Genomic DNA, 22,866 nt, shown 5'->3' on the forward strand with positions numbered 1-22,866 from the left:
AAACAGGACCAGCTGAGGGATTGGCAAGGTGAGATAGCTGTGGATTGTTCTGTCTCTCTGATCTTCCAGTTCACCCCAATACCTGGCTCTGGGTTTGATTTTATTAATAAGAACTTTTAAGATTCCTGCTACAGAAACAAGATATGGGGAGTAATGGACTCAACTGACCAGAACCTGAACTTGTGGGAAAACAGGACTGGAACAATAAATCTGAATGTATCCTGGGCTCAGCAAAAGCAAGACATAGGGAGTAAAAAAAATTATGTCTCTGTAGATACCCTGCATCCTGTTAGCCATTAGTAACCTCATGCTTATAGTTCAGCCAGTAACTTCAAAGAACTACCTCACCCCTAGGCCCCTCTTCCAATCCCAAGATATGTAACTCTCTGCATGTAAACCTTTCCTATATAAACCCCTTGAAGTGAGAGTTCAGGGCATCCTCCTCCACCCTCTATGTCAAGTGTTGGACAAAGACAAAGCCCAGGCTTGCTTTGTTATTAAAAAAAATCTCTGTGTGCTTGCATCAGATATTGGCTCTGTGGTAGTCTTGCTTGGTGATCTTGAGACCTGGACACAACAATGCCATATTCTGGCCCCTGAAGGCAGGACACATACACACAAACACATATAAACATAATTAAAAGTAAAAATATTTAAAATTCAGAACTGGGAAGATGTCTCAGTGGGTCCAAAACAGTGGCCACAAGAGTCTATAACTTAAAATTCCCTGTAACATATGTATAATGCCATGTCTATGAGCACATCTGCAATCCTAGTGTTCCACACACACACACACACACACACTATGCACACAGAAATCTATTTTAGTGCAAGAAATTCAAAGTGCAACACAATTTTATTTACAATCTAAACTTTATTTTTAGCAATTTTAGTGAAATTAGAACATCTGAGACACTAATACCTTCAATTCCTTTCTACGAAACCAACACATTAACATTAAAATGTAGAAACCATGAGTGGGGAACATCTTCTCCACTTGTCTAATATTTTATCAAAAGGCAAAATGACGGTGCCTCCAACACTTTCCCTCTACTGAAGAGGGTGCCATGGGGCCTCTCAGTCATTTTTTCTTTCCTTTCTTCTTCTTCTGTGAGTCAGAAACTGGAGACTTTTTCTCTGTCTCTGCCTTCATTGCAGCCTCCTGAGCTGCCAAAGCTTCCAGCCTTAGGCGCTCCGCCTCCAGCAGCTTGCTTCTGTATTCTTCCCGGACTTCAAGGATCTTCTGTCGGGATTCATCTACAGAGTCCTATTCAAACACAACCCAAGCCAATCAGCCTCCCTGATAATGATGCAGAAGCAGCAAGAAGAGAAATACTTTCCCTTTCCTCGTGCTAACACATTGATGGAGAAACTCACTGAGGATGGGAGCTAGGCTTGTCCTTGAACATTTAGGAATACACAGGCTTGAAATTGTGACACAAGGCAAGTGAGATTTTAGTGTGGAGTGAATGGCAAAGGAAACATCAGTGGGAGAAAAGTAGAAAGGTAGAGAAATTGGTAGAGATTTTGGTAGTGGGCCTTTGTTTTAAATGAGCTCAGGACCAGTCTGTCCCTCACACAGCAACTGTGCTCAAGAGATTACCAGTTCCTCCCCTGTACTCTCTGATGAGCTATACTGGGGCTGTGCTGCAGACCTTCTGAATAACCAATCCAGCCCACTATCTTTCTTTCATTCTTAGGATGGTAGATAACAGTATTGATCTAGAACACCAATCATCCACACGTAGCTATATTCAAGATCAGTTCTTGATACTGTTCCTACTCAACAGCCTCTTCCGCCATCACCAGACCTCTCTTGGCTCACTAGATACCACATTGTTAACTTATCCTCCATCTCACTAGCTGGTCCTTTTCAGGACCCCTTGCTGGTTTCTCATCTCCTTCCTCTCTGATGTGGAGGAGGCCTCACTATTGTTTACTGCTTCAAACCCAATACAGTGGGATAATAAGGATTAATGGACTGATGCTGGCATAAAGAGATCTTTTTAGAAATGCCAGCTTTCTCTTCATGCTGAATTGTTTGAGAGTTTTTCCCCCAACATTTCTGCAACTAATAATGGTTTTACTGAGGGGCTGGTGTAGCTGGATGTCAGAATCAGATTTCACAATGAGTTTGATGATATAAAACTACTATAACTACCATAAAATTGGATCCCTAGAGTATACTGCATTGGCATAAGATGACATCTCTGGCACATTGGAAAGAGAAATGAGCAAGACACAAACATCTTAAGGATGTGCATAAAGTCAGTTGAATATATGCCAGTCAACTTTTGAGGGTTTTTGGAAGAGTTATTTTCTCATATTTGATAAGAAATGTATTACTCTTGGGTTTCTGTTAAAATGGCTTCAGTCAAAATGAAGATGTTTATTTGAACCCCACAGTTGAATGACTAGGCTCTGAATTCAGGGTCCCAGTTAATATTTCTTCTCTACATCACACTCATCTAGTTCATTAGCTTGGCTTCTAAACACAGAGAGTAAGGCCAATGACCTTGAAATTCCCTATTTCTGATATTGTATTATGTTATATTAAATCTGTGCAATTTAACAATCATTCATTGATTCTGATTCATTTATCAAACACAATTCCCATTGTTCCCTTGCAAGTATAAGAACAAACCAGAACAAAGGCCTTCTTTATACATACTCTGTTCTCTAGGAGAGATGTATTTAAAATGGATTCATATTTTATTATTAAGTCTGTATTATACTTTCTTGTTAAACAATAAGGAAGTACATATATAGGAAAATAACTTTAAAATGTCAAACTCAGGCATGATCATGCCATTAGTGCAATCCATAAAATATTTCCCCATTCTCTCTCAGGCTCAAGGTAACATTGCCCTCTGTATTATATTGCTAGAACTACTGTAACAAAGAAACAACAACCAGGTTCCTTAAGTAACAGAATTGCATTGCTTCATAGCTCTGTATGTTGGACATTCAACCAACTTTGACTCCATTTTTGAAGCAGTGGGTGACCATGTGATTTGCTTTAACTAATGAAATTTGAGTGGAAAGAATGTGCTATTTCTGGATAGAAGCCTGCCACGCTCAGTTCAATGTGGTCCCTTCTACTGTCATAATAGTCACAGGAGAGTTTCTGCATATGATCTCTTTCAGCCTCACTCAGTATCTTAATAAACATAAGAAAGACCTACTGAACTGCATTAGATATGTGCCTAGGATGAGAAATGCCAGGGCTTTGTGCACTGAAGCCTCTGGAACAAAGCTGACTATTGCCTGTTTTGTTTTAAATAAAGTATTGTTTATTTGATGTATTCCCATTTAGTTAAGTATTATCTTTATGTGTTAATATTGGTAGGACAAAGTAACTAGAAACAGTGTATGTGCTGGACAAACCACAAAGAACCAACAGAGACAAAAATGTCACCCCCTTTTATAGAAAACAAGTTTGTCAGATCCTGCCTCAGTCACTGAAATGGTGCGGTTGTTTGCTACACCAAAATAAAACAATTTATCCTGAATGACAGCTGTCTGGCTGCTAAGGACAGACCATATCAAAGGATGGAAAAAATAGAAGTAGCTAGCGAGATCAATGAGGGATCTGCAGAAAGACCCTGACCAGACCCTGACCAGAAACAATGATGGTCTGCACTGGGGTCCTGGATGCAGAGACAGTGGAGGCAATTGAGCTTCCGAGGGATTCTCAAAGGAGACTAAGTGGATTTTGATAATGGATCACTGGTGAAGAGTAACAGGCAGGACTGTCTCAAAGGTTTCTGCTCTGAACAAGAGCAATTGTGATTGTCACTTTCTAAGATGAAGATAATGGTGAAGTAACATGTTCGCCCTGAAATGAGGAGGAAGGCTAAAATTGCTACAATTAATATTTGGAGAGGTTTTGTTTGAAGTGCCTATCGAACAAAACAAAAAGAGACATCTAACTAGCATATTCCTCCACATCAGTAAGCAATACTGTGGTGGAGAATCCAGTATCATCACGGCTAAAATACTTAGAAAGTTCTTTAATTCTCAGTCCTCTGTGTGTGTGTGTGTGTGTGTGTGTGCGCGCGCGCGCGCGCGCGCACACACACACACACGCACACATATATGTATCTGTGTGTATGAGTATGCGTAGCATGTGTGTCTGTACATCAGTGTAGTGTCTGTGTCTACGTCTATGTGAGCATATTTGAGTGTATTTGTGTGTATGTATGTATGTTAGGGGAGAGAGAAGAAAGCAACAAATCTCTATCCTTACAGATGGAAGTCGTGCTTACACATTTACTCCATCTTTCCATTTCCATCCTAGTCTCCCACTGCAACGAAAGCTTTTCTTTGGACCATGTCTACGCTGAGCCTCTCTGCACTGCTGCAGATGTGTGTGGGTAGCGGGAGGATCACGGCCACCCACCGTGAAAAGTTGGGGTTTTGATGCGTGACTTTTAAAGAGGACTTAACCAAAAAAGCCTAATTGTCTTCCTCCCATTCCATCTTTGCTTTGTAACATCCACAGTGCCAACCTGCTGGGCCTGTGGGGCATGCCAAGATGCTATAAGCAAACCGGTAGAGTCTAAAGCATGTTCCGACAGCCAGCATCAGGTCTGCCTGTCCCAACTCGGATAATGTAATTCTCACCCCATCATTTTATACATTCACAAACAGTTTCCCGTCTTCTCTTACATTCATTCCAGCTTAAGATAGATTCCTATTATGATGTTAGTGGGGTTTTAAGAGGGCGGTGAGTGAAAAGTGATATGTGCATGTATGTCCAGGCTTTCTGAGAGGTAGTGAACTTTTTAGAGTCAGGTATTAAGAATTCTTTCTACCGCCAGGGGGCCCCCCAAAGCAAATCAAGCTACACAATTGTCTCCCCATGCAGAGAGTCTCATCCAGTCCCATGCAGGCTCCACAGCCATTGATCCAACTTGCATGAGTTCCCACTAGTTTGGTTTGTTCATCTCTGCAGGTTTCCCCCATCATGATCCTGATGCACTCAGAATCCATCCCTGATGCATGAGTGGGCTTTTTGGAGCCCACGACCTATGATGGGACACCTCGCGCATCCTTGAGGCAGGGGGAAGGGCTTGGACTTGCCTCTACTGGATGTGCCTCCCCATGGGAGGGAGGCCTTGCCTTCTTGTGGTAGGGAGTGGGAGTTGGGTTGGGGGGGAGGCTGGGGGTGGGTGGGAGGAAGGAAGAGGGGGATCTTTGATTGGTGTGTAAAATGAATGAAAACATTTTCTTAATAAAAAAAAGGAAAAAAATAATTCTTTATGCTCAGATGTATAACTCTGCTTTCGTTTTTCTGTTACAAAGGAACTTCACGGCTGTGACCGCAGGTACATCTAGACTCACCCGCATTTTCCCATACGTGTCTAGAACCTCATCCTTGAGCTTAAATCGCTCTTCCTGATCGATGTCTCTGATGCTAAGGATCCGGCACCTGTGCTGCCGGAACTGGTGGATCTCTTCCGCCTTCTGCATCGCTTGCTGCTTATTCAGTTCCTCTGTTTGCAGCACAGGCTCGTCACTTGTTTTCCTGGATGGAAAATGTCAGACGAAACAAGAGAATCATTCTTGAGAGCTTGAAAGTAAATGTTATTTCAGAGCACAAAGTAATGTAGAATTGTGTTAACAGAGAGCTGGTCTGAATCAAACCAAACATGAGAGATGGTAGAATAAACACTCATTTTCTTTAAAAATGGGTTAGATACTGTATACTGACTCATTGATATTTTAGAAAAATATTATGGAGACTATCAGTTAACTCAGATATATCATTCAATAAGGTGACTGTGAAACTGGTGTTCACACTATGAGTATTGTATGGGTTTTACTTTTAAATTTATCCATTTCATAAGAGTGAAGACATTCTCAAACATATAAACATGCATGACAGGCTCTATTCATCCTGCTATTTAGTTCTGAAGAAAAATGCAACTTAATTAAATAATCATAGTGGGTAGTATTTGTTATTGTTGTGACAAAAGTCACTTAAATGAGTTGGTGATTAACGTAATAAAATATTTGCAAAATTTAAGATGAAAAATCATGCCACTCTAAAGACAAACAAAATGAAGGCATATTTAGCATTTAATTTTGACTTTTTGGTTACTTAGCAACTGCCCATTGAGGATATATCTAAGATTCTATGAACACACTTTCTATATTAATCACTTGTGCTAAAACTCACCGTACATAATGACTGAAGTCCACAAATTCTAGTGCTTTTCGAATGAGTCGTGGAGACATTTCCAAAACTGTCTGAGATCGTGAACGGGATAATGCTAGAAAGCAAAGAACACAGGCTTCCAGAAGTAAATAGCTAAATAGCTATTATAACTCCTGGTTGACAACAATGCTTTATGTTAAGAAACAACCTTGTATTTTTGTTAGGATTTTATTGAAATACACTTATGGATCTTATTTTATAGTTATCCTTGGGTGTAAATTTGTCTATAGCTAAATGAAGGAGGGGAAAAATGAGTACGCACCATTAGAACAGTAACTAATTCCTTCTTAATTACAGTTAAATGAGGGAGGGAAAAACAGCCTCTTTCAATTACAAAGTTTCATTGTAAGCAAATTAAATGATTCAAAATTTGAAGAGCTTGAAAAATGTCTGAAAATCATGCTGAGCACTTCAAGAGTTAGAATTTAAATGTACTTAAGACACAGTATTGTACCTTCCACTGGATTGAACAATGTATAAAATAAACACACTGAAGAGCAAATGAACAACTTTTACTACATGCACCCACAGGGAGTCACAAAAACAGATTTTATAAAGGATTTAAGTCTTTGGATAATAGTGACCTTTTGACTTTTCCAGACTACTATGTGTTTAAAATAAAAAGAAAGAATAGTTTTCATGTAAAACAAAAACAAAAAACCTACCTCATTTGAAGGATGCAATGCAATACTTTTAAAATAAATCTACTAGCTTCTTTGATCATCATAAAAATCCAGCTTTAAGACATTTGCATAATTCAAATGAGGTTCCTGCCCTACTACAGTCAGCATCCATTCCCGCCAGAAGCTCCAGGCAGCCATTAGTCTATATTGGTGAATACAGTTTTGTTTCCCTGGACATTGCTTATAAGCGGGAATGGGTTGGGTCACATGGTAAAATAATTACAGTTAACCTCTTAAGGGACTTTGAAATGATGGTAAGTTTTCATTTCTTTGTTTCTTTTGTTTGATGTGTTAACATGCATATCATGCATGTGTGGCGGGAGCGGGGAGTGGGGGGGCAGAAGACGGCTTTTGGGAGTCAGTTCTCACACCTTCCCCCTTGGTGAAGCAGGATTTCTCTTAATTCTGCTGCTGTACATCATACCAAGGCCAGCTGGCCAGTGAACTTCCAGCCCATTCTCCTATGTCTACCTCCCATTGCCAGGAGCATCAGGATCATAGATAAGTGGCACCACATCTGACTTTTTAATGTGGGAGTGAACTCAGGTTGTCAGGCTTACATGCAAGCAGGTACTTTATCCCACTAACCCAACTCTAGCCCTCTACCTAAAGTGACTGTTATTAATATCATGATAAAAGTTGGAATTACAAAGAAAAAAATCTTTCCATTTCATTCTCTCTGTTTTCAATTCTTTTTTTTTCTAAGAGTAGTTTTCGATTCACAACAATACTGGACCTATTCTGTTTAACCCTTCACAAATACACACGTAACTTCTTCCATTGTTATTTCCCAGTGGCCATCGCCTCCCAAACACCATAGTTCACTTAAGAATTTACTCCAGGTCTTCCATATTGTATGGGTTTGGATGACTATATGGAGCTGTGGATTGACGTATCATTGAGAGTTTATTCGCTGACCCACGCTCCAGGCACTGTTCCTTTTTCTCCCATGCATAGTCCACTCAACTACTGTCCCTACTGATACCTTCCCAGGAAGCGACACTATTGTAATTGTGCAGTATGAAGTCACTCCTGATTGTTCCTTTACTTGCCTTGCCATTTCATACTTCATGAAATAAGTCATTTCTCAAGTAAGGCAAAGGCCATATTGATACCAACTCCAATATTACGGACAGGAAAAAAAAGTCAAAAGAATTATCTTTAAGGTCTGAAGTAAGATGAGGATGTTTACTTTTTCATTCAACATAGTCTGGAAGGCCTTACCAGAGCAATTGGGTGAGAGGAAGGATAACAGATCTTACTGATATTAGAAAGAAACTAGTCATCACTGTTTACAGAAGAAATATACCTATATAGAGAGCTGCTAGAACTAGTAAATTCGGCCACCAGGCCTTCACCTTCATGCATGGATCCGTGAAACACTGTATGCATTGCTTAGTTATCACAGGACTGTTGAGTTTGGCTCAGCCTCCCTGCTTTCTTGTCCTTTGTTCTGTTAATGTGGCATATCCTACTTAATGATCTTTTGAACTATATTTACATACTTGCTGTGCATACGACTTGATTATAGTGAAGAATATTTTTAATGTGCTATTAGATTTGGTTTGTCAGGGTTTTTAAAGATTTATTTTATTTTTTTAATTGTGTGTGTATCTGTCTCTCTGTCTCTGTCTCTCTGTCTCTCTCTGTCTCTCTGTCTCTGTTTCTGTCTCTGTCTCTGTGTGTGTGTGTGTGTGTGTGTAGGGGTAATCTTCACATGAGTGTGTATGTGCCCATGGAAGCCAGAAGAGAACATCAGATTCCCCTAGAACTGGAGTTATAAGTAGCTGTGAGTGGAAAGGCATGGGCTCCAGACACAAAACTCAGGTCCTTTGCAAGACCAGCAAGCACTCCTTAAGACCAACCCAATTCTCTGGCCCTGGTTTGTCAGGTTTTATGGATTTTTTTTCATCTAGCTTCATCAGTCTCATTTTTTATTGTTGTACCTGTCTGATTTGAGACCAGTGTAGTGTTAGCATTACACAATAAGTATGACAGTCTTAACTCATGCTGCTTGACACATATCTAATTCACTGCAACATGGAGGCTGCCTGGTCCCAAGATTTTCTTTAGTGGAGAATTTATTGCTGATTCAGCCTTGCAGCTGTCTGTTAAGGTTTATACTTCATCATGCATTTTTTAAACTTTTTTATTTGTGTGTGTGTGTGTGTGTGTGTGTGTGTGTGTGTGTGTGTGTGTGTGTACAGAGAAGCAGACAGAAGCCAGAGATCAACAGATGTCTTGCACTATGGCTGTCCACCTTTTGGACACATGGTCTCTCACTGAACCTGTAGACTCACTGGCCAGTGAACTCCAGGGATCCATATGTTTCCAAGCTGCCAGGTAAGTACCAGAGGTGCAGATCTGAACTCTGGTTCTCCTAGCCATAGCAAGCACTTTACCTCCTGAGCCATCCCCTAGCTCCTCATCATCCAGTCTCTGTAAGCTGTGTGTCCAGGAACTTGCCCATCTATTTAAGGTCTTTGCCGGCATATAGTTGCTCATAATAATCCCTAGCTACACCTTTGTATTTCTGTTGTTAATTTTAATGTCTTCCTTTCCACCTCCTTTTTTTTACTTGAGTCCTCCCCCTCTTTTTTAAAGGTTAGTGTAGCTATTCATTCATATTTTGATTTTTAGTCTCTAGTTCACATGTTTCTGTTCTGATTTTTATTTCTTTCCTTCTAAACTTGAGTTAGTTTTGTTCTTAGTTCTCTAGTTCTGTGAACCTTAGAGAGGGTAGTGAGGTCACTTTTTGAAGGTGGTGTTCATCCCTATAGACTCCCCCCCTTAGCCTTGGCCATGTCTTGAGGGTTTCACTATGCAATGCTACTGTTTTCATTTGTTTGAGAATAGTTTTTATAATACACTTTCACGGTTTCCACTATTTACGTCAGGTTGGTATTCATGAAAGCAGGACATAAAACATTTTCCTTACACAGTTCCATTTCTTCAGCCACCATTTGTACTATTACTGGCATGTTGTTCGTGTGTCAGAAGCCAACAGTACAGCTTTTCCAGTTACTTTTGTCAAACCAATTTAAAAACTCAGAAATATGATTCTGAATTCTTCAAACATATATCTAAGTGTCTGAATTACCTTCTGAGGTCATTTTCTCATAATCCAGGGGGTTACCTTTGACACCTATCTTAAGCCATCTGTTCTAGACTCCCATCCATTGGTCTTTGTCTTCAAGAAGATGTACCTATTTTTCCTTAATCACCCCTCCTTTTTTAGTTTGCTTTTTTCAGTGCTAAAAATTGAATTTAGGACTTCTTCGCATGTGCTAGGCAAGTGCTCAAAAACTAAGCTAAACCCCAACTCCTACTTTGGCTTAAGTTTTTAAGGATGATTTTTACTGGATAAAGAATTCTTAGTCAATAGTATTTTCTTCTAATTCCAGCCTTTACTATACGACTTGTTGCAATAAAAGAACTCGAGATTAATATGCCAGGGGGCCATGCTATGTTACTAGCTGTAACAGATGCACATTCCCCTCCCCCCCAATTTTGGGAGCCCTTGTCTCAGGTGTGTGTTTGTTATAATCTGTGTCTAATGTTATTGCAAAGACAAGTGTATGTCTTACCTTACCAGCAAGATCAGAACTCACCAGCATTCTCCTTTAGCATACTCAGCTGCACACTCGGCAGTGGCGGCGGGGGCGGCGGCGGGGGCGGGGGCGGTGGTGGCTCTTTTTCTTCCTTCCCCGCCACAGCTATTTTGCTCTCGCTGCTTGTGGATTTTGCCAGATCCCTGATGCCCTTGGTCATCTGCCATTTCTTCCACAGGATATTTCCCGCTGTGGCTGATGGCACTTCTTTGACATCTGCCTCTTTCCCCGTAGAATCTCTGCCTGTAGAATCTCTGCCTGTAGAATCTCGCCCTGCAGCTTCTCGCCCTGCAGCATCTCTCCCTGCAGCATCTCTCCCTGCTACTTCTCCTAAAGCACAATGTACATGTTCCTGAAAAAAAGGTAACTTGCACTCTGCAAAGTCACATGCAAACATATCTAGTGGGGCTTGCTCGTAGGAGCCCTGATTTGGAGGACACAATTACAAAGCTTTGCAGTGCCTAACCAGGGCATGGATACCCTGCAGCATCTGGGATGTCAAAGCATGGTATGGCTAGTATATCATATGTGTACGGTGAGCCTGGAAGTCCCTTGGAATATGAAAGCCTCATATAATCAGAAGCTTTTAGAAACGCGGACGATATTGACAGAGGTGAGGTCTTTAAGTGTATAGGCGAGGCACTTCTCATTGGGAAGGGACTAGTGAGTCTTGACACTTAAGTTAAATTGTCTTAAATGCAGTTGAAAGGGGTTTTTACTTGTGAAGATGCTAAAGCTGAGAGGATTTTCCTTAGAAGTGATTCTAATAGTGACTCCTTGGCCATGAAAAAAACATAAAAACAAACCCAAAATTTCACGTGAGCCATGCATTAGTCTCCTATTTATTAATACACTGTAGGTGATCCACTTTGCACTATATTCTGATTTGAATAAAATGCAGGATTTGGGATGTGAATTGCTTGTGCCTCCATGTAAGCCTACTACAGTGGTACTTGGATCTAGTCAGGTATCGATGAGAAGACACATGGGTCAAAGGAGGGCCAGGTATGCATGCTTGCAGGGTCTCTTGTTTCTCAAGAACTTAGAAATTTTATTGAGATTTTCTCCACCTTGGAAATCATAATATACATCAATGGGTTGGTATATAAATGTCAAATCAAATGTAGTTTGTCTTCTGTATCTCTGGATTTTATATCCACAGATTCAGTCAACTAACTATTGATCAATAATTTGTTAGGACAGGGCTGAAGAAATGGCTCAGTGTTTAAGAGCACTGGGTGCTCTTCTAGAGGACCCATATTTGATTCCCAGCACCCATATGGCAACTGTCTATAATGCTAGTTTCAGGAGATTGAATGCTGTCTTCTGGCCTCCTTGAACACCAGACACACATGTGGTACATAAACATACATGCAGGAAAAAATACACATACACAATAACATAAACATTAATTAATTAATACAACATTTTAAAAACATATAGTTAAAGGATGACAAGACGCCCACAGGGGTAAAGTAATGCTTGCTATGTAAGTCTAGTGATCTGAGTTCAACTCCTAGAGTCCATGTAAAGGAGAACACTGACTCCATAAAGTGGTCCATCCTCTTATGTGTACTGTGGCAACCATCCTTACAGCATGCACATGCACATAGCATAATAAATACTAAATAACTTGAAATATATAGTTTAAAATGTTATTCTGTTATTTACTACAGTTAGTTCTATGTTAGTTTTATTTGTAATGAACATACATATACTTGTTTGCCTTTATAGTTTCTAAATGATATAGTATATAACACCTACCTAGAAAGCACTTAGATTGAATTATGATTATAAGAAATATGATAATTTAAAGCATGCAGGAGAATGTGCATAAATTCAATTCAAAGACATCACCATTTCCTAGAAGCATCTAGAACACCTGTACATTTTGGTATACATCGTAGGTCTTGGAAATGACAAGCTTTGAACACTAGGGTCAGCTCTAATTTAAGAAATATAAGTTGCCAAGCCATGGCAGTCATTCTATATAAGTAGTTATCTTCATTATGACTATTCTTTTATTACTACTTATTTTATTATTCTTATTTGTATTCTTATAAAGAAGGTACCAAATTTACAGTAGTAGGCTTGCTTCCAATTCCCCGTGGCTACTATCGCATTGAGTAACAATCTCATTTCATCTCTGATTTCATCTTTTTCTTATCTTTTTTCCGTTCCAAGACAGGACCTCCTGTAGCCCAGGCTGGCCCTGAATCCCCTATTTAGCTGAGGATGGACATGAACTTCTGAGCCTCCTGCCTCTACCTCCCAAATGCTGGGATTACAGGTGTGTGCCACTATACCGTATTCTTCCACTTTTCTTAAGTAAGGAAAGTCACCTCTGCTTATGTGTGGAGAATGGGCAAGTGAGTCTTAGATGAGAAAATATGGACACGTAAGTGGCTTGATAATTTAAAGACCATTCATGTCCTGATGTGAAGCCGGGTGGCCTTTCACAATCCTGAGGACCAGAAACTCTGAAATAATTCCTTGTCGCTAATGAGGCCCCACCAAATGCCTGAGCAGCTGGGTGGCCTCCACTGACCTTCTTCTGAGGGTTTAATTTGGCTCTGGGTTGAAGAAAAAGTCTCTTGGATAGGGATGTCAATGGGCTTCTTAATGAACTGGTTGAGGTACTTCAGACGGGCCTGTGAAGCCTGGAAGACAGATGTCAGCCTTATGAGCTTGCTGAAAAGCAGCAGGTGGTATGGACTAAAGCAAGCCAAAAATGGAAGATGAAAAGGGAACACAAAGAAGGTGGCTTTGACCAGACCCATTCATTACCTAGAAGAAAATTCTGAACCCTCTGTGATTTTGATGGTTTGTAGATTATGGCAGAGAACCAGGAAAAGGAAGGGCCGGCCCCACTATGCTAAGTTAATATACACAGCATGCTACCTTATATCCAACTGTTTCTGAATCATTTTTCATCTGCCCCAGTTACCCTGAATTAGGCCAAAGAACACCACAGGTAAAATAACTGTTGGACTATAAGGCTGCGGTTTTCAGCCAGTGGGTTGCTACCACTTCGACAAACCTCTATCTCCAAGAATATTTACATTATGGTTCATAACAGTAGCAAAATTACAGTTAGAAAGTAGCAACAAAAATAATTTCATGGTGTATGGGGGGTCACCACATGAGGAAGGAACCCTACTAAGTAGGGTCACAGGGCTGGGAAGGTTGAGAGCCACTTCGTGGTGGAAAGCTGGGACAGATATTTAAATTCCACAAGGGGGCAGCACATACTTTTTATTCTAAAGCTGTTCATGTAGGAAAACATGCGTTAAACATTTGCATGCTCTCTTTTGCATGTTTTTCAGGGTACATGTGAATCCAGCCCTGCATAGCTATGTAAAAAAAAAAAAAAAAAAAAAAAAAAAGGGTCGGGGGTACGTTTCATAGTTTTGGCATACCGCATGTCACAGTTTGGCTAGAATCTGATATGATCCCAGATCTCACACCTAAAGGAAATCCTGTGCGGCTTTACCCACAGGGCTCATCTCTCAGACCACATCTACCAAGGAAGAGTGAGAAAGAACAGCCTTTCAGGCAGGTGACCTTGATAGCCCTTCCCGGCTCAGTTGTCTCCCAAGCTTGCTTCATGGCTCGTATTTCATCTGATCGGTCTGTGTCTTTTTTCACGTCAACATAGTCTGAGTCGCTGTGTTCAGATACCAGCCTCAAAACCCAGTAGGGTTTGTTTGGATCTTCTTGCTGAGAGTGAACAGTGGGTATTGGCTAGGGGGGAAAGAAAGTTTTAAAAATAAATGCTTTTCTCTCCTAGAAAGGTTCTAGGTTTCACTCCCTAAACGGTGATTTCATTGTTAGGTACTTACCTTGGAGAAATCAAACCCTAATTTACACAAGACTTGTGTAAGAATGCTCAATATTCTTTTTCACAGCAGCAATAGCAAACAAAATAAACAAGTGTAAAAGTTGATCAGCTGGTGAATGGACAACTTATAGCATGTTCCTATGTCGGGTGCCGAACACTGAATAAAAATAAATGTCTGTTGTACACCACCATGTGGAAGAATCCTACAGGCATGTATTTTAGTAAAATGAGTAAGTTAAACACAAAGTAGTTGAGCTTGTGTGAGGCATTTGTTTGAATTCTGTGACAGGCGAACGTAGCATGATGACAGAAAGTGGGCTGTGAGTTCCCCGGGGCTTTGGGGTGGGTATGATAGAAGGCCAGCAGTAAGTTCCTACACTAGTCTACAGTCTTTACCTTGAGTTACACAGTGTAGACACTTGTGGAAGTCAATGCATTGTACATTTAGGAGTTAGGCCTTGGGAGCTGTGGCTGTGTCTCAGTAGATGAAATGTGCGTGCTTTGGAAGTGTGAACAATGGAGTTCAGAAACCCAGAGCTCCAGTGCTGACTGTTCACAGCAGCCCACTTGGAATTCCAGTGTTCCGAAGGTAAAGATGGGCTCCCCAGAGCACACTGGTTGGCTAGGCTAGCCATGTCAATGAGTTCCAGATTCAGCTGAGGGCCTTGTCTCAGTGAATATAGTGGAAAGTGATTGAAGAAGGCTCCCAACATCAATCCTGGGCTTCTACAGGCACATGCTCATACAAACCTACACATATGTGTACACACAGACACACAGTCATGCATATCACATGCACATGAGAGAAAGAAAAACAAGTGTTTATGCCCATCACTTTATAAAATCTTGACTTAAGCCGGGCGGTGGTGGCGCACGCCTTTAATCCCAGCACTCGGGAGGCAGAGGCAGGTGGATCTCTGTGAGTTCGAGGCCAGCCTGGTCTCCAAAGCGAGTTCCAGGAAAGGCACAAAGCTACACAGAGAAACCCTGTCTTGAAAAACCAAAAAAAAAAAAAAAAATCTTGACTTAAAATTATTCACAGTAAAGTCTAAATTAGGCTGATGGGTGTTGTAGTCTGTTTTTATTATGGATGTGAAAAATGTCATAACTGAATGCAACTTGGAATAGAAAGAGTTTATTTCAGATTGTATTTTGAGGTCCACCCCTGAAAGGAAATCAGGACAGTAGCTCAAGCATGAACTGAAGCAAAAACCATGGAAGAAAGCTGCTTGCTGGCTTATTCCCCTGGCTCATGCACAGCTAGCTTTCACACATAGCCCAGCCTCACCTACCTAGGGACGATGCTGCCCACTGTGGGCTGGACCCTGTATCAAACATCAAAGAAGATTTCTCACTGACATGGCCACAAGCCAATCTGATACAATTATTCAGCTGACTTTCCAAGTAACTCTAAGATGTATCAGCTTGAAAACAAAAACTAGCCAGTGAAGTGTGTAAGGGTGCTTGCTCTGAGTTTCATTCCTAGGGCATCTATGGTAGAGGGAGAAAACTGGCTCCCACAGTTTGTCCTCTGGCCTCCCTCTACATGTGCACCTTGGTACCTATGAGTATGTGTACATGCACACAACACATACACACACATTGTCTAAAATTTTTTATATAAAGTCTAAATTATACATCATGGTCATTCATGATGTCTTCTAGAACTGTGAGCAAGACACTTGATCATTTCTGGCTCTGAATGCACTTGCTACAGACTCACTCTAGAAGTGAGCAGTACTTCAAGGTCTATAGAACCAGTTGCAAGGACTTCAGGGGGCAGAAATGGGTTTTGACTTTTACATATGAGAAGTTCATTCCTGAACAACCAGAGAGGGAGAAAGACCCTTATTACCCAAGTAACCTTTCTGACAATTGCTCTCCTAGAGTCTCCATTTAATATGTTGGCATGTATGTTTTCTTGTTAATGTGATAAATGCCATGGCCAAAAGCAACTTGGAAAAGGAAGGGTCTTCAGTTAACTAGTTTTGAGTCATGAGGCTCAGGAAGTGGGATCTTCCAGGACCCCACTAGGCAAGTTAAGTGTTAAAACTGGTGTGGTTACAGAATACATCACAGAAGATCAAGTGTGTATCCATCTGAAATAATGTAATTGAGGAAGAGGAGAAGGTTGCAGCCATTAAATAAGTTTTCATTTAAAATTTTGTTTCATTATTACCCAGAAGACTTTGCTTTCTACATGATTCTCTTAGTTTTTTTAATGAGAACTGAGTCTCAGAAGGAAATTTCTCTCTTACTTTTAGAGTCTAGAGTTTTAGCTTTACTCTGAATAGCTCCAAAAGTAAGTTGGTACAGAACTTTTCCAGTGTCAAATTTTGACTGAGAGAGAACTGTCAAGGTGCTAAAAGGCGGATCTATGGATACAGTCAAACTTGCTTACTTCATGGTGCTCTCAAGGGAACAATACAGCTAAGAAATAGAATCCTTCAAATGTTAAGTGGACAAGATTTCTCACTTCTGGAGTCTGGGATGGTGAGTTCTCATTTCTTCCTATTGCTTCCTCCCTCACTGTCCTAAGGGACAGCAAGTGCCACCAGGGTCTGTTCAGTAAGGGAGTCACATCTCACCCACCTGAGGTTCAAAGCGAGGAGCTTGCTTTTCCTTGGCCAACTTCTCTTTCTCCCCAGACTTCTCTTTGCCTTTCCTTGTTGTTTTGGAAGTTCCTACAGATTTTTGCCCTTCACTGACAGCATGGGAATCTGGACTTCCTATGGTAATTAGTTCTTCATGCTTCTCTACATGAGTTAAAGAGACATGCAAATGAAAACCAGTGAGACCCGACATGATGACAAGATCATTTCTTGGAGGGAGGACATGGCAAGCACACTTCATCTAAAGTGGTTGGATTCCATTCCTTTTAAGCAAGTGAACAAATGTTTCATAAGAGCTCTTCAAAATTCTTTTAATAAAATTAAGATATAATTCATATAGCATAAACTCAACATTGGTATATATAAAGCAGTGGGCTATAGGATATTAAGGTTATCAAATCACCTTGTTTGCCATCTGGGTGTCTTTTATTTCATATATTACATAGATACACAATCCATTCACCTATGCTCTAATCTTTACTATTACTTTCTTCCTTTTGATTGGGGGTTAATTTTCTTTTCTTTCTCTAGTTTTCCAGTTTGTTCCTTTAAAAAGATTTGTTTATTTTATATGCATGTATGTGTGACACTTGTGTATATAGGTGCCCTGAGACATCAGAAGGCATCAAATTTCCTGAAGATGGAGTTACAGGCAGTTGTGAGCCACCATGTAAGTGCTAGGAACTGAATCCCGGTTCTCTGCAAGGGTAGTAAGCATTCTTAGCCCCTAAGCCATTTCTCTAGACTCCATTTTTCAGTTGTTGTTTTTAATGTAGACAATTATATTGAGACGATGTTGCTCTCTGCACATTTATGAAATCTCTGCATTTATCTCTTACTGGTTTCTAGTTTTCTTCAATTGTGATGAGAGGACAAAACTGCATTGTTTTTTATTTTTTGCCATTTGTTCAGACTCATGTCACAGCTTCACTTGCTGCCACCCTCCAGAGGGCCATGAGAAGAACATGTGTTCTGTTACTCCTGAGAGGAGAAGTCTGATCTTAGGACAGGTTGGTTTGTCATATGCTTCAAGCATTTTATCCTAATTTTCGGTTTAAATTTCTTTCTACTACTTAAAATGCAGTATTTCAATTTCCAGCTATTTGTGGAGTTAGCTGTTTCTTCTTTCTATACTAGTTGTGTTTCATGCATTTCAGACACTGATGTTAGGTTCATATGTTTATAATGGCTTTGTTTTATGACTATATAGCCTCTTTAGCATTATAAAATAACTAATATACCTGTTTGGTTCTTTAAAATCTATCTTTGACATCAGTATGACCATTCCAAGTTTATGTGGGTTACTATTTGTAATGTATTCTTCTTTCTTAAAACTATTTACATATTTGAAATTAAAGGATGCCCTACTTATAAATATATAAAATTGGATCATACTTTATAGTAAATCACATTTAATTTACATTAAACTTAATTGCTCGAAAGAGAGGATTTATGTCTGCTACTTTGATATTATTTTACTCCATATTTCATATCTTGTTCAGTTCCTCTAATCTTGTTATTACGTTCCTTTGCTTCAAAACCATACTTACATCTGTAGCATTTTAATTCTCTCAGGTCATTTGTTTTCTGTTCATTTTCATTTTCTTAGTGGTATTCATGGATAAGATTAAATAATTAAAAATTTTCATTTATAACAATTGTTTGGATTAACACCAATTTGATATCAATAATATACAAAGACCTTTGCTCTTATATCCATCTTTCCTCTTGATGCTGATAAAATGTAAAACTTGCCTGTATTCATGCTGTGTCCTTTAAATCTAGTTGATTAATTCCTAGGATGCAGTCATTATCAGGTTGCTTAATTTAGTGTGCAAGGCTTGCAAGAAATCTGCATGTGTTGGCAACATACATGGGAATAAGCTGTGAATGGGAAACCATCTTACTGACTCAAAGTTATGGAAGATGCGACCTCATGGGTATGTGCCTGCAATTAGGAAGCCCTGGAGGAATCAGTTCATACATCCCTTGGGGGAAGAAGTGCTGGGGACTACCTGTTGATGAAATATGAGCTTAGGAAGCCCTTTTTGTAAGTTCCTTGGGGTTTTTACTCTACCTAATGTGTACTAAGAGAATATTATAGTGAAATGTTCAGTAGATGATGAAACCTCCATAGACATAGAAATGCAAGTTTGTGTTTATGATTAAAAGTCAGTGCTTTGATCTATATCCTTGGGAACTGGTCAGTATTTGAACATTCACATAATTTCCAAATTTGTTTAGGGCAACGTGCGTGTTCACGTAAAAGATTCACTTGTATGTGGGAACAGAAAACTTTTATATATATTAACATGTTTATTTTGTACTATATCTTAAAATGTTTATTTTATATAACTACAAAATATAATTACACTACATAGAACATGTGATATTTTGTTTCAAAGACTTTATGACTTTTATACACAATGCTTCATTGTGCAGCTCTCTCCTAAAAAATAGATCACAGCAAGTACTTTATCATATTTATATAGATAACAATTATATATATTTCAATAGATCAATTAGAACTTCAAAGGCCTTGATTATCAAAGGTGGTATATTGACAAAAGGAGTTTAGAATGACAGCATTACATGATGAAGGCAGATGCCAATGAGAACTCCCAGCTCAAAATCCTCCTGTCTCTTATTTCCTTCAGTGAAAGTCAGCCATAGTGAGCCAACCATTCAGTGGAGCTTAGGTACTGAAATAAACAAAAGGTGGCACTGTTGCTGCATGGTCGTGGGAAGCCAAGTTTCCTATAAATAGCATAACTGTCCCAGGTCAGATATACCTGATAGCTATATGTCGGATCTAGTGGGGAGTTTTTTGTTATTGTTTTTTGTTTTAAGTCTGGGCAATAAGGATATAAAGTTTTGAAAAACATAAAATCATATATTGTTCACAGGAATTAAAAGGTTTAAAAGAATGAAATCGTATTTTTATTGACTTCAGGATGGATATAATTTTAAATCTGGTCATCAGTACAGTAACAAAAATAACACAACCAACTTTATTTGATGAAAATATATTTTAAAATTAATCTAAGTTGATAGTTGAAACACATCAAGAACTAAAGTTTTCTAAGTACTCCACATCCTTCAAATTAAAAAACAAAAAGCATACAAAGCATGTAGGTTTTCAGCTATAAATGGAATTGAAACATTGCAGTTGATTGTTGTGTGATATTTTGATTGTGCTCTAACAAATAAGGCTTGCTTAGAGTCAGAGCTAGCCACTAGCTAACCATAGAGGTTTGGAGGACTGTAGAGTGAGGGACAGGAAGTGGTAAGGTCAGGCTGAGACAAGATCTCAGCCTTTTTGGTAAGAGGAATGGAAGAGGTAATGAAGTCACTGGTGGCTGCTCTTCTGATCATTCAGGTTTTTACCCTGATATTTGTCTCCTGGTTTTGATTGATAAGATTAATTAAATTTACACATACATCATCTGGTGTCCAACATTAGGGGCACAAATTCATGAAATAGCTGCTTGCCAGTGGCTTCACAGCTACCAGCACACGCTGGAACTGCACTTGGGAACTGCACCTGCTGGAATCACGCACCACCAGCTGGCTTTCCCTTCCTTCCCCAAGCCCTCTGAGCAAGTCTGGGATTTTCCTGTTGCAGCCTCTCTACAACCATCTCCACAAGCCCCAAACAAAACAGGCACTTGGGCTCCAAACACTGCCGGAGTTAGCCTCTCAACCACTGGCCAGCTCTATCTTCAGACAGCTTCATACTTTCACTTCCCACCAGTCACACATGCTGCTGCTTTTGCACATTTCCCCATGCAGATGGCTGGCTCTCTGGCTCCTTTTTTCCCCCGGGGGTTGTGGGCTTTCCTTGAACCACCTTGTCAGGCTGATACGTGATCAATGGCAGCTGTCCTCTGCCAGGCTGGGTACTACCTGTGTTCTCTGCTCAGACATGCTACATAGTGGCAGCCAGTACCACACTTCACCATTATTGTCAGCAGAACTGCTGAGACAATCATAAAAGGGGGAATTAGTTTAAAAAACAAAAGGGTTTTTTCCCATGTTAAAAAATAAAAAACGCTATTATGATGAGGGAGTTAGATGTCTGTATGATCACACAATGAATGGTTTAAAAATGGAACAATTAAATGAGGGAATAATTAACTTAACATTGATTCACATAATGTTAATTATAATCATTATTGATTTGATAATTTTTATTTTATCCTTAAAAAAATTGGTTGATATGAATGTCAAGATACAGGCCTTTAAAGGCAAGATCAGCACCCATAGAGGAATGGATCTGAGATACAATCAATATTGAATCTCTTAACCATGATGATGCTTGAATAGGACAAGGTGATTTCCAGAGGCTTGAAGAAAAATCAAAAGGTCAAGTGTTTTAATTGTGGTAAACAAAGTCACTTAAAAATGGATTATAGATAGGGCATTTCTAGAAACAATGTTTCTTCTAACCCAAAGAGAAGGCCCTTGAATTCTGGAGGATGCAGAAGTAATAAAGGCCAATATTGGACCAATGAGTGCAGACCAGCAAGGGATAACCCTTTGCAACTGGGAAATGTCTTGGAGGCTCCTCTCAGGCCCCCATGTCAAATTTGGTTCAGTCATTCCCTGTTACCATGGGGGAAAATCCTTTCCAGAGCAATTAAAGGACATAATGCCTATTGTTTTACACACACACACACACACACACACACACACACACACACACACACACACACACTGCTCTGGATGATAGAACAGCTTTAGAAGATAAAACAAAATTTTTAGGAGAAACTATAAAGCAAATATTTTGGCAAATTCTATAAATATTCAAAAGCCAAAGCTAAAAATACAAATAAATGACATTGTAATTGAAGGTCTTACAGACATAGAGAGAGATGTAACAATAGCAATGAAATCTTGTCATCCAAACTGGCCTTGTCAGGAAGTAAACACTCAGCTTTTAGGGATTGGAACTTTATCTCAGGTAAAACAAAGTATGAGATGGGTTGAGGGTATAGGGCCTTAAGGACAAAGAGGAAAATTAAAGACTAATTGAGTGGCTAATATAGCAACGAATTTGTGGGGACATAATTTGTTACATCAATGGAATACCCAGATTCACATTCCTCCAATCTCAGAAACAAACCATTAACTAACATTTGTTTCTGTGGAAATTATTAATCGGTATTGTGAAAAACAGTCACTGGGAGGAAGAGGCCCCATCAAGTGGGCAGAAAGCATTCTTCTCCCCACCCATTCCCTGAAAGCCTCACTGACCCCCAAAGCCACAGTGATCCCCAAAGACTCAGCGACCCCAAGAGACACAGACCCCACCTGTAATAATTGGAGGGAGAGTGACCCCTAGAGATACAGACTCCATCTGCACCAATTGAAGGAAAAAATAAGTAGTTGGCAGTGTAAGAATATACTCAACAACATAAAGAGAAATATGACACTACCAGAAACGAGTGGTTCCACAACAGCAAGACATGATCATCCCAATGCAGATGAAACAGAAGAAAATGACCTTAAAAATAATTTTATAAAGATAATAGAGGCCGTTAAAGAGGAAATGAAAAATTCCCTTCAAGAAATGGAGGAAAAGACAAACAAAAAATCGGAAGAAATCAATAAACTCCTTAAAGAAAACCAAGAAAGAAAGAAAAAAACATCAAGCAGGTGAAGGAAACAGTTCAAGACTTGAAAATTGAAATAAAGCCAATAAAGAAAACACAAATCAAGGGGATTCTGGAAATGGAAACTCTGAGTAAACAAACAAGAACTAAAGATGCGAGCATAACAAACAGAATACAAGAGAAGAAATAGGGACTCTCAGGCCTTGAAGATACAGTAGAGGAAATTGATTCATCAGTCAAAGAAAATGTTAAACCCAACTAATTCTTAGCACATAACATCC

The 22,866-nt window shown here is 39.6% G+C and overlaps 1 protein-coding gene across 1 annotated transcript in view; it reads right to left on the minus strand.

Annotated features, from left to right (window-relative positions):
- Positions 1-854: 854 nt before the first annotated feature.
- The window catches only part of Adgb (androglobin), a 141,994-nt gene continuing 119,982 nt past the window's right edge, over positions 855-22,866 (minus strand). The window contains exons 32-38 of the mRNA XM_037200383.1: positions 16,951-17,114; positions 14,082-14,261; positions 13,066-13,177; positions 10,518-10,847; positions 6,185-6,278; positions 5,347-5,530; positions 855-1,267 (exon numbers count right to left, since the gene is read on the minus strand). Of these exons, the coding sequence (XP_037056278.1) occupies positions 1,082-1,267; positions 5,347-5,530; positions 6,185-6,278; positions 10,518-10,847; positions 13,066-13,177; positions 14,082-14,261; positions 16,951-17,114 (1,250 nt within the window). The 3' untranslated portion in view covers positions 855-1,081. The remainder of the gene's footprint in view (positions 1,268-5,346; positions 5,531-6,184; positions 6,279-10,517; positions 10,848-13,065; positions 13,178-14,081; positions 14,262-16,950; positions 17,115-22,866) is intronic.

This window comes from Peromyscus leucopus, chromosome 8a (genome assembly GCF_004664715.2).
Source record: "Peromyscus leucopus breed LL Stock chromosome 8a, UCI_PerLeu_2.1, whole genome shotgun sequence".
Classification (NCBI taxonomy): Eukaryota; Metazoa; Chordata; class Mammalia; order Rodentia; family Cricetidae; genus Peromyscus; species Peromyscus leucopus.